The 14,598-nt window shown below is 57.1% G+C and overlaps 2 protein-coding genes across 13 annotated transcripts in view; one reads left to right on the top strand and one right to left on the bottom strand.

Annotated features, from left to right (window-relative positions):
- PAX2 (paired box 2) overlaps positions 1 to 11,900 on the bottom strand; it is a 91,943-nt gene extending 80,043 nt beyond the window's left edge. For 7 of the 12 annotated variants that reach the window (XM_019636538.1, XM_019636532.1, XM_019636529.1 and 4 more), the window contains exons 1-2: positions 11,341 to 11,900; positions 622 to 732 (exon numbers count right to left, since the gene is read on the bottom strand). In XM_019636538.1, the coding sequence (XP_019492083.1) occupies positions 622 to 732; positions 11,341 to 11,365 (136 nt within the window). In that variant the 5' untranslated portion in view covers positions 11,366 to 11,900. Of the gene's footprint in view, positions 1 to 621; positions 1,334 to 7,013; positions 7,111 to 11,340 lie in introns of those variants that run through there. The other 5 variants (XM_019636535.1, XM_019636531.1, XM_019636541.1 and 2 more) reach the window with 2 other exon arrangements.
- The window catches only part of LOC109379710 (uncharacterized), an 18,634-nt gene continuing 10,277 nt past the window's right edge, over positions 6,242 to 14,598 (top strand). Inside the window, exon 1 of the mRNA XM_019636543.1 lies at positions 6,242 to 7,629. Coding sequence (XP_019492088.1) covers positions 7,144 to 7,629 — 486 coding nt within the window. The 5' untranslated portion in view covers positions 6,242 to 7,143. The remainder of the gene's footprint in view (positions 7,630 to 14,598) is intronic.

Here is a 14,598-nt window from a genome sequence, read left to right as displayed (position 1 = left end):
CAGAGATGCTGGGAGCTGAGGGTCAGAAGGGGGCACCCCGCCCCCCACACTCTTCTTCTTGACTGTCCTGACACTGAGGGTGCCCAATGCTGGAAGTCTCCTGGACAACCATACTCTAAGTTCCAGGAAGGTAGAGATGACGAGATGGAGCAGGGGGAGGCAAACAGAGAGGGGGTGGGGAGAGCGGCAAGATAGAGAAAACACAACACAAGCAAAACCCTGAAAACTGCCAGCCCATTAGTACCCCAGCCCAAGGCAAGAGAGTGACCAGGGAGTGGGGTGGCTGGGGCCAGTGCGGGGGTGCTATGGATCCAAGACTTAAGAAGGAGCAGGTGGAAGGAAGGAAGGAAGGAAGGAAGGAAGGCAGGTGATGGGCACCAGGGAAGGTAGGAAGTCAGGTAGAGGTAGAAGCATGGGTGACAGAAGGCAGAAGAGAGAGAAACTGAAGACTTTAAAACACTGGGAAATAAGGAAAAGAGGAAGAACGAAAGGGGGAACTGGGAGAAGCCAGCGTGGCCTCCAAGATGGGACCTGAGCACCGGGGGCCAGGGCCGCGCCAGACGGGACCGGGTTGGAAAGGGGAGCCCCTAGCTGGGACAAGAGCCGGGCGCCGGTACTCACGGTGCATCGCGGAGAACGGGTCTGCTTTGCAGTGCATATCCATGGGGAGGCAGAGGAGCGGGAGCAGCGCGGCCGCCGCCGCCGTGTCGCCTCTTAAACTCAACTTCAGGACTTGAGGAGAAAAGGGAGGGACGGTGGGAGGGGGGGTGTGAGCGGGTGCCCGGCTGCCGCGGGGCGCGCGGGGGCTGGGGGCGCCGCGCTGCGCTCCCGGAGAGGACTCCTCCGGGACCCGCCGGAGCTTGCAACCGCAGCCGCCGCAACTTCCCACCGTCGGGGCTCGGGGCTGGGCGGTCAGCAGAACGGCCCAGAGGCGGCGGGCCGGGCCGGGGGAATCTGGGGGCGCATGGCGCTGGCGGCCACTGCGGCCAGGGCTGAGGCTGGGAGGGGAAGGCGGCTCGCTCAGCTCCCCTGGAACCTGGTCATCCGAGAGGCGGCGGTCGGAGAGGACGAGGCGCTGGGGCGGCGCGAGGGCGCCGGGCAGGGAGCCGGACCGCTCCAAGTGCCGGTGAGTTGGCGAAGTTGGCAGAGAAGTAGCAATCCTTGGGTTGTCCGAGCGGGCGCCTTCGGGAGGGGAGAGCGCGAGCCGGGCCCCCGCCCCCGGAAAAGGCAGGCGCACTCTGCCGCGGCCCAAGGGCCGGGAGGGAGGGAGGGAGCCGAGCGGCGCCACCAGTATTGGGCTGGCCCCAGGTGGGTTGCGGCTGCGAGAAGACTCGGCCGGAGACTGGAGCCTCGGCTCCCGGTGTGTGTCTCTCTAAAAGCTGCAAAGCCCCCTCCAGACCCCCTCCTCCTCCCCGCGCTGGGAGATGGATGACTTGTCAGACAAAGGCAATAGATTCCACCACTCTGTGATTCGCCAGTGCCGGAGCCCCGAGCTTCGGCGAGGAGGGCCCCGCGCCTGTCACTCCGGTGCCGGCGAGGGGAGGGTGCGGGAGGGGGAAACGGGAGGGTGGAGGGAGCAGCGAGCGAAGGAAGAGGGAGGGAGGGGAGCGGGCCAGGGGGAGGGGGAAGGGGAGCCCGGGATTAAAACTACACTGAGAAACGAAACTCGCCGATAAGATAAACGTTAGATAAGGCTAAAGAGCTGCCAGTCTAATGAATATTCAGGCAACGACGGAGGGCCGCGGAGCGCACCGCGCTCGGAAGCCTGGCTCACAGTCCCAACTCACCGAGCCCTGCCATCCACCGGCCAGTGCCCGTATGAGCCACGCCGCACCGAGCCGGGTCCACATTCCTAGTCTTCACCCCCCTAGTCTCCGGTTTGAGTTCCCTTCCGTTCCTTCCTGGTTCTTCCTTCCTCTCTCTGGTCCTTCCCTTTCGCCTTTCCTTCCTGAGGTACCTACCCACCCACGCACCCCCAATTCTCATTCCGGGGCAAAGTGCCCGGCAGTTAGTCCTCTCCTGTCCCACGCGCGGCTGCGCGTAGGGCTTCCCTCGTCCCCTTGCCAATAGGGGTCTGGGCAGCCCGGAACGCTCGGTTTAGAAGCGAGCTGGAGACCTAAGGCGAGGATCCACCTGCCTCAGTGGGACCCAACGGACAGTGAGAGGGCCAGGGACTTGGCTCCTGGACCCTGGGGTGGCCGAGGAGGAGAGCTTGGGTAGGGAGACTGTGCAGAGCGGCTGGTCGCTGGCGGCAGAGAACGCGGGAGACCAAGGCTGGATCTCCCCGGCTGGGGAGAAGAGGCTTCGAACGAGGCTGAGCGCCGCCCCCTGCCAGCTCCGCGGATCCTGAGCTAGCGCAGGGGGCGCAGCGCGCTCGGCCCGGCCCCACTCCTGCCGGAGCCGCTGGCCCAGCCTCCGCAGCCCTTGTCCGCACTCGCTCCCTTGCTCGCTCGGGTCCGCTTGCACGCACCAGGCAGGAGAAAGCCCTTTGTCTCCTAACTGGTTAAATACAGAATATCCGGGAGATCTTTATGAAATATTTTCCCTCGTCTCATAAATCATCTTGGCACTTCAGCTGATGTTTTAACTCTCTCTCCCTCCTTTCCTCCTCCCCCCGCTTCCCTAGGTCTACGAAAGGGCGGCTCAGGGAAGCCCGCGTTGCGCTCCTGCCTCCCGGACTCGAGGCGCTTCCGGCCCCTGCCAACAGACCCTGGCGCCCGCGGAATCGCCGCGGACTCGCACCCCTGTCCCGCTGGCTGGAGCCCAAGTGGTAGCTAGGATGGAGGCCGCACCGGCCCCACTCAGCCAGAGGGAGACTCCTACTGGGTCTCTTACACCCGGGTTTTCGGGGCGCCTTTAACCCCCGGGCGGGGCTAGTATTAGGCTCAGCCCAACTGGGTTCAGAGCCTCCCACTCCTTAGGGAGTCGGTTCTGCTGGGATCCTAGCATTTGCCCTACTTCCTGGATCCTCCTGAGCCGGATCCGCTTAATCCACCTGCGGAGTAACTTCTGGGAGGAAAACCCCCCTCCCCGCTTGGCCCCTCTCTAGCAACCCCCACCCACTTCTCTAGGGCGGCCAAGATAGTTCCCTTGGGCAGGAGGTTGAAGGCGCAGGGTCCAGCCTCAAAGGTCAGTCTCTTCCTCTCGAGACCTGCAGATGGCGCTCCCGGGTTTGCTTTGGCCTCACAACCCCACGAACACGCACTAACTTCGTGTGGCAAGTGAAAAGGGAAAACAGAGTTCCCACAGCCCAAAGAGAAAGGCTCCCAGGCCTGGGAGAAAGGGGCTCTCAGGTGGTGTTCGCTGGTACAGCCTTGAGCTTCCTTCAGGGAGGTTATTAACACAGAATTGGGGTGGGGGGAAGCATCAGGGAAGGGTCATTACTGAAAGGAGCTCAGAACTCAAGGAGCCCTTTGCCTTCACGCCTCCCTATGTTGGTCCAGGAAGTTAGGTTTTGGGGAGTCTGAACTATTGGAGAAGCCAGACTGTGGGCAGAACTTCCTCCTCACATAGACTCACAGATATTTCTAGAACCAGCTGGACATATCTCTCTATTACACATATGATGAAATGTGGGTGCAGACAACAGGCATTTGCAAAGAGGCATTTTCACCTTTTGCAAAGAAGGGGACTTAATGCACAAAGTATGCTGGAAGTTTTACTCACACACCTATCCTTCACATGCACCCCCTGAGAAGTGAAGACTCCTCCATGATGGTTCCATTCCTAGGTAGCCTCTAAGATTCTAAAACTTACCCCTCGTAAGACCCTTCCCCCAGCACTGTACTAGCTGGACTGTCACCCTCCCACCAGGTCAGCCCCTGGCAGCTTCCTCAGCTCCAGCAGATTCCTGGGTCTAGAAACCCGCTCACTGGTGATTAGAAACCCTTTCAGCCAAGGCTCTGCCTTCTCCCAAGGCTCTAGGCTGAAGGGCTGGCCTACAGATTTCTCTTTAGGCACTGTCCTCTCCCTGTGACGCTCCATTTCCTGTTCTCTCCTTTCTTCTTCTATAGAGCCTGGCAGAGGAGAAAAAAGCAAGAAGGAAAAAAAGGGAAGAAGAAAGAAGAGGAAAAAGGAAAAGAAAGAGAAAGAAAGAAAACAACCCAACCCCAAACACAACCCCGGCTCCAACCTGTCAGGGTTGGTTGCTTTTCCCGTCTGCTTCTAAATGAACCTTTTCTCTCTGGTGTTTTCAAAGCGGCCCTTCCACCCCCCAACCTAGGGGCATTTACACTTCAAACAAGGCGCCCGCCTCCCTGCGGAAATTTAAAGGCAAATAAACTTTTGGGGAGTTGCTCTGATACCCATCTCGGGATTTGCTTCATTAGCCGCCTCTGTGCATCTGATCTGCCCAATAAATCTTCCTTGTGGATCTCCGTTTCTTTGCCTTCTCCGCTCCCTTCCCTGCCAGGCTTGCCTGGCGCCCGGCGCCCCCGCCCTTGCATCCTTCCTCCAGTGGAGCTGCGGCCCGCCTGAGTCTCCGGTTGTCTGGAGCCTACTCTCCCGGGGTGTAGGAGGCGGTGGTCCCTGTTGAGATCCTCTCTCCTCCTCTACAATGTACACATGCACAGGCCCCCAAGCCAAAACAAAGCGCGACTAGCACCCCAAACTCCAAAATGCGTTTCTGGGCACATCGTTCATGAAGCGAAGTGCATGTGCAAACCCTGTCGCTGCTTCCAATTGCACCCGCTCCTTTCGTGATCCTTCTGTTCATTTTCCGGTGTCCCGGTCCCTGGCCCAGGGTTTTCTGCCCCGGCAAGGAAAGGCAGAGGCGTGGCTGCCTTCCCTCCGCAGGCAAGGCCCTGACCCTCGGCCTGGGCGCCGACCTCGAGCTGTTGGGGAAGGCGGCTGGGCCGCGGGGGGCTTGGCGGGTGGGGGGGGAGTGGGGGGGAGAAGGACTCGAGAGCCCCCCAGCTGCGCCCCGCCCGGGTGGCCTGGGCTTGCCTTCCTCCTTCCACTCCTTGACACCTCCCGGGAACGGCGAGGGGAGCTAGGGCCTGGGCTCTCAGGGAGGGGATTAGAAATTCCGAAATTAAATGTATCTCCCTAGGAAATGCTCCCCACAGCGCGGACCAAATTAAACGCATTAAAGTTCAGGGCGGGGGGAAAAGCTGTTTAGAACCGAGAGGGGGGAAAAACTAGTCCGAAGGGAAGGGAAGCAGAAACGGAGGAGGGAACAAGAGGCGGGTAGCGCAGTGCAGATGCTCCGCAGCCGAGCTCCTTTTCTGAATTATTCCCAGTTTTGGAAGTCACCACCACCAAAAAAAAAGAAAAAAAAAGAGAGAAAAAAGGAAGGGAAAAAGAAAGTTCGTCTGATAATCCAAGTCCGCGACAGCCGCGGCCCACTCGCCCCCAGGGTCTCGGCGCACGCCAGAGCGTACACTTGGAGATCAGATCCCAGGCAGCGGGCGCACGAACCCGGCCCCCTCTCCAGCTCGGCCGGACCAGCTCCCGCCTGGCCTTTTCCCCTCCTCCTCCCCATTCGCTCCCTGCCCCTCCCCCTTCCTAGCCCTCTGGTCACGTTGGAGGATGGTTTTTTTTTTTTTTTGGAAGAGCTTCTGGTACAATATGGAGCACCATGGGCTGCAATTTCACACTCCACGGCACATTCCCCCTAAAGCTACTTTCCTTTTTTTTTTTCATCTAAGACCCCCTAATTTCTGCTTCCTCGCTCCCTCCCTTGCTCACTGCCTCCCTCCTGCTTGTACTCTTCTTTTCCCGCTTTTGTTCCTAATATTTGCCCCCCTCCACCCCCCAGAGAAGCCCGGGGGGCCTGACTGTCGGCTGGCCCCGCCCGCTCGGTCTGTTGGTCCTGTGGCGGCCTGGCGCACGTGCTGCGCCTTTATCCTCCCCTGCCCCTCCTCCCTTAACCCGGCTTCTCCGCACTAGAGGTCCAAGTGACACGCCCGGCCCTTCGCAGCCCCTTTGAGGGGAAACGACAATGCTAGCCACTTGGCCACCAAAGCGGCCTCTTAGCGGCACGGGCCTGCCAGGTGGCTGCCGCCGGTGGGCCACCCGACTGAGGAGCGGAAAAAATAGTCAAGCCAGGGGAAAACGGGCCATTTGGTCTATCGGGTAGGAATAGAGGGCTCTGTCCAACAGAGGACAAGCTAGGGGGTGGGGCAAGAAGCCCCGTGAGGTCCTGGTCGGACCTGGACATCGGCTGTGCCTCCCCCCCCCCATCCCAGATACTCATGGACCTCTGCACAGCTAAAGGGACCACTCACTCCACAGCCCACGGGAAGGATCAGCTGCCACCATCTGTACAGTCCCTTTGCCTCTTTGAGCCTCAGTTTTTTCGCCTGCAAAATAGGGATAATTACACCTGTCTTGCCTACTCCGTGGAGCTAGCCAATAGGAAAGCATTCTGAAAACCAAACATTTCCATAGTAGATGAAAGAATAAATGCCTAGCTTTCTGAACCCCTAACCTTCCACAGAGAGGGAAGGGAGGGATCTGGGCGCTTAGGGAGGGCAGGGGATGGTATTTTCCATCCAACTTCTATCCTATAAAGGTAACTAGAGAATTCCTCGCCGCCTTCTTTCCTGTGTTCCTCCTTTTCAGGATTTTTTTTTCTTTCCACTAACTAACTATACCACACCCCATCCATGTTTATCACTCTGCTCTCTATCTTTCCTGCCACTCCTTCATTACCACTTCTTCCTGCACCCTCGCCCCACTGCACTAGCGCAGCTGCTAGAGGATCAGTTAAATTCTCCCCTCCCCCCAACAGCCGGGTTAATTGTGGCCTCAGGCGCGGTCCCCTTTGGGCCAGTCTGCCAAAACCGTCGGGAGGAGCTGGCCCGTTGGCGGAGACTTGGGGAAGGAAATCCCGTCCAGTCCGGTTCCAAACAAAGAAAGTTAGTCTTCCCAGGACCTGCAGTCAACCTGCCAAAGCCAGAGCGGAGATGAGACAGTGGGGGAGAGGCCCGACCAAGGGGAGGCGTGGAAGGGAAGAGAGGGGTGAGGAAGAAAAGGACGTGAACAGGATGCTGAGGGAATGGAGTAGGCACCTGTCTCTGGAAGGCCTGCAGAGGCAGGTTTGGGCGATGCCGAGGTCCCCACCTGGCCAAAAGTCCCTTCACTTCCTCTCCAAGCCAGGGTGAGAGAGTTTGACTGAGGCTGAGCGTCCGTGGTGAAGTAATGATTAACCCTCTACGCAGCCAGGCCCTGAGCCAGCAGCCTGACCTGGCTTCGGTGGAGGGAGACAGTGCCGGTGGGCCCTGGATGTCCCCGGCACTACCCGCCACTGCCACCGCGACGAAGGGGGCTGCGGAGGAAGGGGGCAGGCGGTCGCAAGTGGCGGCCAAAAGGGAACAGAGTGCTAGAAGGGGGGGGGAGCAACTCCAGATTTGGTTTGCCAGGCAGACCAGGGGGAGCGAAATAACCGCAGCCAGTGTACAAAGAAAGGAAGGGGCCAAATCCGGGCGAGGAAGCTCGGCTCCGCAGCACGAAGGAACAGTTGGAGAGGGGCGGGAGAAGCCCGGCGGGCTGAGTTGTCCGGGAGTTGCAAGCAAGCACCAAATCTATTTCTCGGATCCATCCGCGCAGCCTGCCCTCCCTTCCTCCTCTTCCAGCAGCTGTGCGGTTGTGAGGAGAAGGTGGAGAACGCGCCAGAGCCGGGAGCGGGTAAGGCAGGGGAGGCCCGCTAGAGACCCAGGGAGGACAAGGGCAGGGCCGCCCAGGCGGGGACGGACTGCTCCGCTCCGTGAAGTGGCTGCAGACAAAGGACCGGAGCGGCGGGGAGAGGGGAAAACAGGGGATAGAGGGACTGGTGAGACAGGGAGAGAACCAAGGAGAACGGGGCTCTGGAGGACCCGGCGAGGTTGGTCTACTCCTGCCGCCTCCGCCCACTCCAGCCTGGAGCGGGACGGGAAGTCCGGGAGCTCCCTCCCGCTGGGGTTCCTGGCCGGCGGGCCTTTGGCCTGGGGTCGGGGCAGGGGGTGTTGCTGTGGCTGCGGGGTCCGTGTAAGTGTGAGGGTTAGTCTGTGTGCGCACTTGTGTGAGCGCACGGGGTTAGGCAGGCGGGGGAGGGTTGGGGAGGGGAGGACCTTCGCCGCCGGGTTAGACCCCTGCCCTGGAGGCTGCAAGCCTCCGCCCTTCACCCTCGCGGTCCATCCCCCGAACTTGAGACAAAAGGGCTAAACTGAATCCCTCCGGAGTCAGGGCACCGGCTCTTTCTGGGAAAAGTGTTTTGGTTTGACACTTTAAGGGTTACCCGCATCCAGGAATGTTTCTTAACTTTGGTAACTGTTCCTGGGGGGAAAAAAAGATGCAAAGTAAATCTCAGACAGAAAAAGCCCGGGTCCCAGTACTTCGCTTCGCCACGTCTTAACCGGCGGGGTGGTCTAGACCCGCGGCTAACGAATATACTGAAGAAACTGACTAATGGAGGGAGGAAGCCTCTTTCAATTTCTAAATCAATTAAGGAGAATTTCTGTTGTGTCTCCTTGGGGGCTGAACGTCTCTTGGTGAGGGGATCGCGTGAGTGTGTGTTTAAGTTCTGTAAGAGTGCTTAAAAGGTGTGTTTGTTGGGGGTGGGGAATGGAGAAGGGTGTCTAGGCAAACAGCTGTGTCCCAGGCGGGGCTGAGCTAGGAGCTCAGGACCCATATCCAGCACCTCCCCCTCCTCCCTCTGCCCTCAGCTGAGGCTTCTCGGAGGCCAAGGCCTCTGCAGCCTCTTCCAGCGGGGCCGCCAATCAATCCTGCAGGTCAACACAGCAATTAATAATGGGGTGAGGAGGCCTGGCAAAAGAGGGGGGGAGGCGTCAGACTGTGTCTCCCCCAGGCTCTGCGGGCCCTTCGGCAGGACCAGGGAGTGGGAGGGGTCTCCGAGGGCAGAAAGAACCCTGAGAACTCAGTGTGGGCCAGGAAGTGGGCCCAGGGTCCCAGGAGGGAGAGGCAGGGGACCAGTGACAGGGATCCTGAGAGCCAGCTGGGACAGGCCGGAGGAGTAAAAGGGAGGACATCAAATAAAGGTCTTGTTTTTATGGTTCTGGGGGTATGTGCGGCGATCGCCGAAGACCACAATTGACCTAGTTGCGGATTCTCTTTCCCTCCCCATTCCCTCGCCTTTTCCTGATGGTTTTCGCTGCTCCCGAGAAGGCTCAGCAACACTAAATAAAACCCGCATCCTTCGCAAACCCGGCTGCGGCGGTTGCGCTCGGGCGTATTCCAGGCACGCTTGCTCGCTCGTGTGTGTCATTGTCATTTTGAACTAGACGGATGGGGCCAAAAGGGGCGCCGGGGACCTCTGGGGACGATCCCCGCCCCCCCCCGAAGTTGTGCGCCGGCCAGAAGCGTGTACGGTGGAGGTGAGGGCAGAAGAGCGGGAGGAGGCGGTGAGGAGAAAGAAAGAGCAAAGGCCGCTCGGAGGGCGGAAGACTGCAGTGCTCGGTGGGGCCGCCTTGAAGGGAACAGTGATTTCCTTCTGATAGAAACAGCCCTGCCTCCTTTCCAGTTCCACAGCTCCTCCCCACCCTTCCCCAAACCGCGACTGGCGGGAGTGCAATCTCCGCACCCGCAAAAGCGGGGGGGAAAGGGGGGGAAGGGACAGGGTGTGTGGTGCGCAGCTAGTCTTCCCGGCTGCTCTGCACCTTGCGCCGGGAGAGCCGCTACTGGGTAAGCGCTCTGGTCCCTTCTGGAGTGTCCTGAGGGCCAGGAAACTTGGGATAAGAGCCCTGACAGGCGGTCAGGGATGCCCCCCAACACTCTGCCTTCTCCTTCCCGCAGTGCTGAGGAGGAGACCTGGCTGCGTCTTCTGGGAAACTTGTCTGGACTGGGAACCAGGTCCACGCACCTCAGGCCTGCAAGGAGCCGTGGCAGGGAGAGCCACGTTCCAAGAGGGAAAATGGAAAGTGGGAGTGTAGGAAGCCTGAGCAGACAGGACAGGGAAGGAAGCAGGGGTGGGGTCAGGAGGCGGCAGGAGGCAAAATAGATTCAGACAGAGGGAGAGAGAAGCCCTGTGCTGGAGAGGAAGAAAGGGGGAGAGAGGTTCCCAGGAAGGCCCAGCCATTAGGTCTGTCCTTGGGCTGCATATTTATACGGTCGAGGGGGTGCACAGATGGGCTCTCAATTGAATTCCATCTTCAACACCATCAGAGATTGATTTTGTACTCGCTTTTAATTTTGCCATAATTAATTAGATCATTACAACTGTTTGCTATTGATCTCCCTACTTAAACCTCTGGTGCGGAGGGGTGGCCCAGAGCCCTAAAAGCCCAGGAGGCCACAGTTGACATTCCTGGGGCTCCGGTTTCCCCAGCGGGGACAAGGCCCCCAAGGGGGAATGGAGATAGTCCAGGGACTGGGGCAAGAAAGTAGAGTAAAGGCAGTGCTGAGGGTGGAAACTGGATTGTCTGCTGAAAGAATCAGAACCTGAGCTGTTGGTAAAAGGAAAGAGATTTGGGGGAAAGGAGGAGCAAGCGAGGCAAAAAGGGCCTGGACTTAGTCCTTGACCTCTGTGAAATTATTTGTAAACGATTGGAAACCTGATCCAATCCTCTCCCTCCCTACCAATCCAAAACTAAACTTGGATCCCTAGCTCCCCACCCCTGCACTACCCTGGGGCACCTAGTGGGCAGGCAGAGTTGAGCTGGCAGACCTGTAGGAGAGCAGAAGGAAGGGAGGAAGGAAGGGAAAAGAGAGCTTGCAGCCCTCCTCTCCCTTAGCTTTTTGGGTAAGCAGCTTCAGAGTCTCCTCCCTACTTGGGCCCCTTGGGGCTTGCCATCTTTCCCAGTGTCCCAGGCCTCCCTTGAATTGTTTATTTTGGGGGTAGAGCCCTCTCTCCACACATGTTAGGCACATATATCTACACTAGCACTTACGCTTTGGTTTCTACTCAAATACACAAGATTCTCACACATGTGCCCACAGCATGTCCCCACCCTCTAGCACACACGTATACACACCCACGTGTTGTTTCCACTAGAAACCAAAGCCCTCCCAGTTCTCCCAACTTGGAGGAAGTTGTGCAAAATACTTATATAAACTACATGTATGAACATCATGCCTTGGGGACTCTGGAAGCCTGAGGGAAAGTGGAGAGACAAAGTCCTAAACGCACAACAGAAAGGAGAGGCCAGGTTCTGCAAAGAGACCAAGAGAAGTTGTAAAACTTACATTTTCTGGGTGGAAAGTTTTTAGTAGATTTAGAGAACACTGGAAGGGAAAGCCCAGGAGTCCCCAGAGATGGGAAAAGGCCGGAGAGCCCAGTCCCCAGTGGTTACAAGAGCCCCGCTAGGCAAGCAAGGAGTGGAGTCCGCCCTCAGCTTGGTCGCCCCCATCCTTCTCAGCCATCCCCCTTGACTGTGGCGCTGGCGGGTGGCTCCCCGCTCTCACCTGCTCGGCCCGCGCGCTGTTCCATACTTTGCTCCCTTCCGTTGAGGTCTGGGCCTGGGTCTCACTTCTCTGCTCCTCTGCGGCCGGACAGCGCGTCTCGCCTTTGCCTCGGCCGCCGGGAGATCTGGGCGCAGCCACCCAAGACCGAGAGGCTCAGATAACCCAGGCTGTCCGCCGCCTAGGCTGTACGCTCTGCTCACGCCCGCGCTCACACACCCGGTTGCGCCGAGGCACAGCCACGCGCGGGCGCACACGCGCACACACGCCCCCAGGCCCCAAGCCAGCCGCAGGCAAGCGACACCCGCGCTGCTAGAGGCATCAAAAGACCGAATCCCCAGCCTAGACGACAGCACACCCTCTTACCCCACCCCCTCTTCTTCACTGTCACACGCTCCCCGTCAGTCTACAGCCTCGCTTACAGGGGCGCCTTCATTCTCATGCAGTCCCCAACTTTGTGTGGTTCCCCTTCCCTGCGACTCACAGCACTCGCCCCATCCTACTTTCCCCATCATCAGGCTCCACAACCTGCCACACACGTGAGTCTCAGCCTCAGTTTCCAAGGTCCCTACCCATGCACCCAACTGAGTCCACCCAGCTGCTCCCTGGATATCCCTCTCACCAACACATTGCGGTACTGCTCATTAAATCCCTCAGAAGTTCTCTTGTTTCTGATTTTTAAAAAAACCACCTCAGAATAAAATGAAAAGTCCTGGCTTCCTTGCCTTAAGGATACCACAAGGGAGAATGACCAGATCCCTCCCAACCTCCTACCACACTCAGATGACCACCTGCTTGAGACACACAATTTCACAATATTCTGGTCCTCTCACCCCAAGTTTCTGGGACTCTCAGATTCACACCCTGTCTAAATACACTCCTGCTCTTTCATTCCTGATCAAAGTTGCATTTTAGCGATGTCCCACCTCCTGTCCTTTCAGTCTGGAATTTACACCTCTCACCCCTTTGTCACAAATTCTCCCTCAAACCTCATACACCACTGTCTCATATGCACCCTCTTGTACTCCTAGTTATTACACACTCACCTCTTAAGCACTACTGCTCCCACCTCTACCCCCCCATGCACCCCTTTCTCATTGTCCTACTTTATACACCCTCCCACTTGCCCTGGGCCCCCTGTTTTCACTGCCTTGCTCACATGTGCTGAGTAACTGAGAGGCTGTCAAGGGAAGTGCCCCAGTGTGCAGGCAGGGGGCTGTGGCTGGCCCTAACTCCATGTTGTGTACACACACCTCCAGGCCCCAGGCAGCAAGGCAAGGGGCAGAGCCCAGGTCCATGGGGCCCACTGAGTCCACTTATGTTAGGAACTGGAAGTTCTTCATTGGGAGTCCCATCCACTTACGCTGAAGTTCTTCTAGAAAGATTGTGCAACCAGGGACAGGAAGCTGGAGGAGCCCAGAAGCAAAACCTATGTCATGGTTCCCGAACTTACATTTTAAAAATCTTCCTACAAGCACATGAATTTCTACCTTTACAGGCAAATCATGGCCTAATTATCACCTTCCCAACTATTTGTGATTTAAAACATCAGACTTTGCCAGTTTCCTTTTTTTTAAACCAGTAATTTTCCAATCTAAGAGCACAAAAACTTAAAAGCACTCTCATGTGGTTATTCCACTACACACACGTGTGATGTGATGCTCACACACATAGCTTAGCCTCTCTGTCACCTACTCAGAACCACACCCAGTCACACACAAGGGCCATGACCCACTGAGTCACACCTTCACTGCATAGCTCTTTGTGCCTTTGTTACCTCTCCTCTAAAGTAGTGGTAATAGTCCTTGCCCTTCTCACAGTTTCTCACAAGATAACTTGGTGTGGAAGTGATTTGTAAAACGTGAAGTGTGACCACAGACACATTCGTTATTCTTGCTCAGAGACAGGATCTGAGACCCAAAGTTCCTGACACACATAGCAGAGAGGCACTCACTGGGGAACCAAGTGTTTGGAACTGGGGTCACACACACTCAGCTCAGTGTCCCTGCCTGCTCCTGAGCCAGCTCGTCACAGTTACCTGAACACAGGGCCCAGGGTTGGGGCAGTGCCAGGGCTGAGGCCTAGGCTCAGGGGAAGGCAGCTGAGGCCATTGTGCTAAGCAGCCTGTCGCATACCAGAGGGACCAAGAGGAGGAAGGAGCCTTCTTAGCTCTTGGCTCTGATACTCTTAGAGCCTTGGGGACTCCGGAAGCCTGCAAAGTGATGCCAGTCAAAGGGCTCAGCTCCATACCTCAGCCTCCTCCAGCCTCCTCCCTCAGGCTCTGCTTCTCTTTGTCTTCAGCCCTCACCCTCGTCCCACACCGTCTCTCGGGCCCTCTTGCTCATTGCCCGCCCCATTGATTGAAAGTCTCTCTCAGGTTCTCCAAGGAGTCCCAGGAAAAATGATCCGCCAGCCTATTGATTCTTCATTAGAATTACATTTTCACGTGTACTAAATTGGTTTTAAAAGCTTTTTCTGTTGTTATTGTCTTGTCAGACCCTGCGGTCTAGGGCAAACCAAGTTTAAATGTTGTGGCTTCTTAGGGAAAAAAAAATCACCAGGGCCAGGTCTGTGATTACTTGCCTTCCTGCCTTATTGTTGTCATGATGACAGTTGTGATTTCATTTAAGTATCTTTAGGCAAAGGGCCTTGCAGGAGGTTGCTCAGTTCGGGCTGGGCCTGGCTGGTGAGGTGGGTATGTGTGGAGGGGGCTCTGAAGCCCCTGGAGGAAGGACACCAGAGCAGTTTTTCTTTCCTTGAAAATTAAATTTAGCACTTGAACCTGTATTAATTGCTTCTGGGACAAGAGAAAAGGTGAAAGTTTTAAAAAATCACTTTTATTTCCTCCCTTCACTTCCAGATTTAATAGAAGAGAAATAGGAAACGCAACCCCACTTATTCTAGCTTCCTCCCCTTGCTCCTAAATAGCTGGGGAGGAGATGTCAGCCCTTCATGAGGTGCAGAAGGGAGCCTCCCACTTTGTACCAGGATGGAAGCCCAGTCACAAGGGTACTTTTAATCATTACACTTTGCGCTGGGGAGGAATGACCCCAAATGAGGGGGAAGAAGCGGGAAGAGAGGTAGAGACTGCCATAGAGATGGGAGGGTTGGGTTTGGGCTCCCAGACAAGAGGGGGGAGAGAGAAAGAGAGAGGGAGAGAGAGAGAGAGAGAGAGAGAGAGAGAGAGAGAGAACCAGGGGCAGTGGGAGAAGTAGATGACAGAAAAGAATGAAAGGAAGGAAGAAAGACAGAAGGAAGAAA

This window comes from Hipposideros armiger, unplaced genomic scaffold (assembly GCF_001890085.2).
Source record: "Hipposideros armiger isolate ML-2016 unplaced genomic scaffold, ASM189008v1 scaffold_28, whole genome shotgun sequence".
Classification (NCBI taxonomy): Eukaryota; Metazoa; Chordata; class Mammalia; order Chiroptera; family Hipposideridae; genus Hipposideros; species Hipposideros armiger.
Note: the sequence above shows the minus strand (reverse complement) of the source record. Positions and strands in the feature narration are given on the sequence as shown.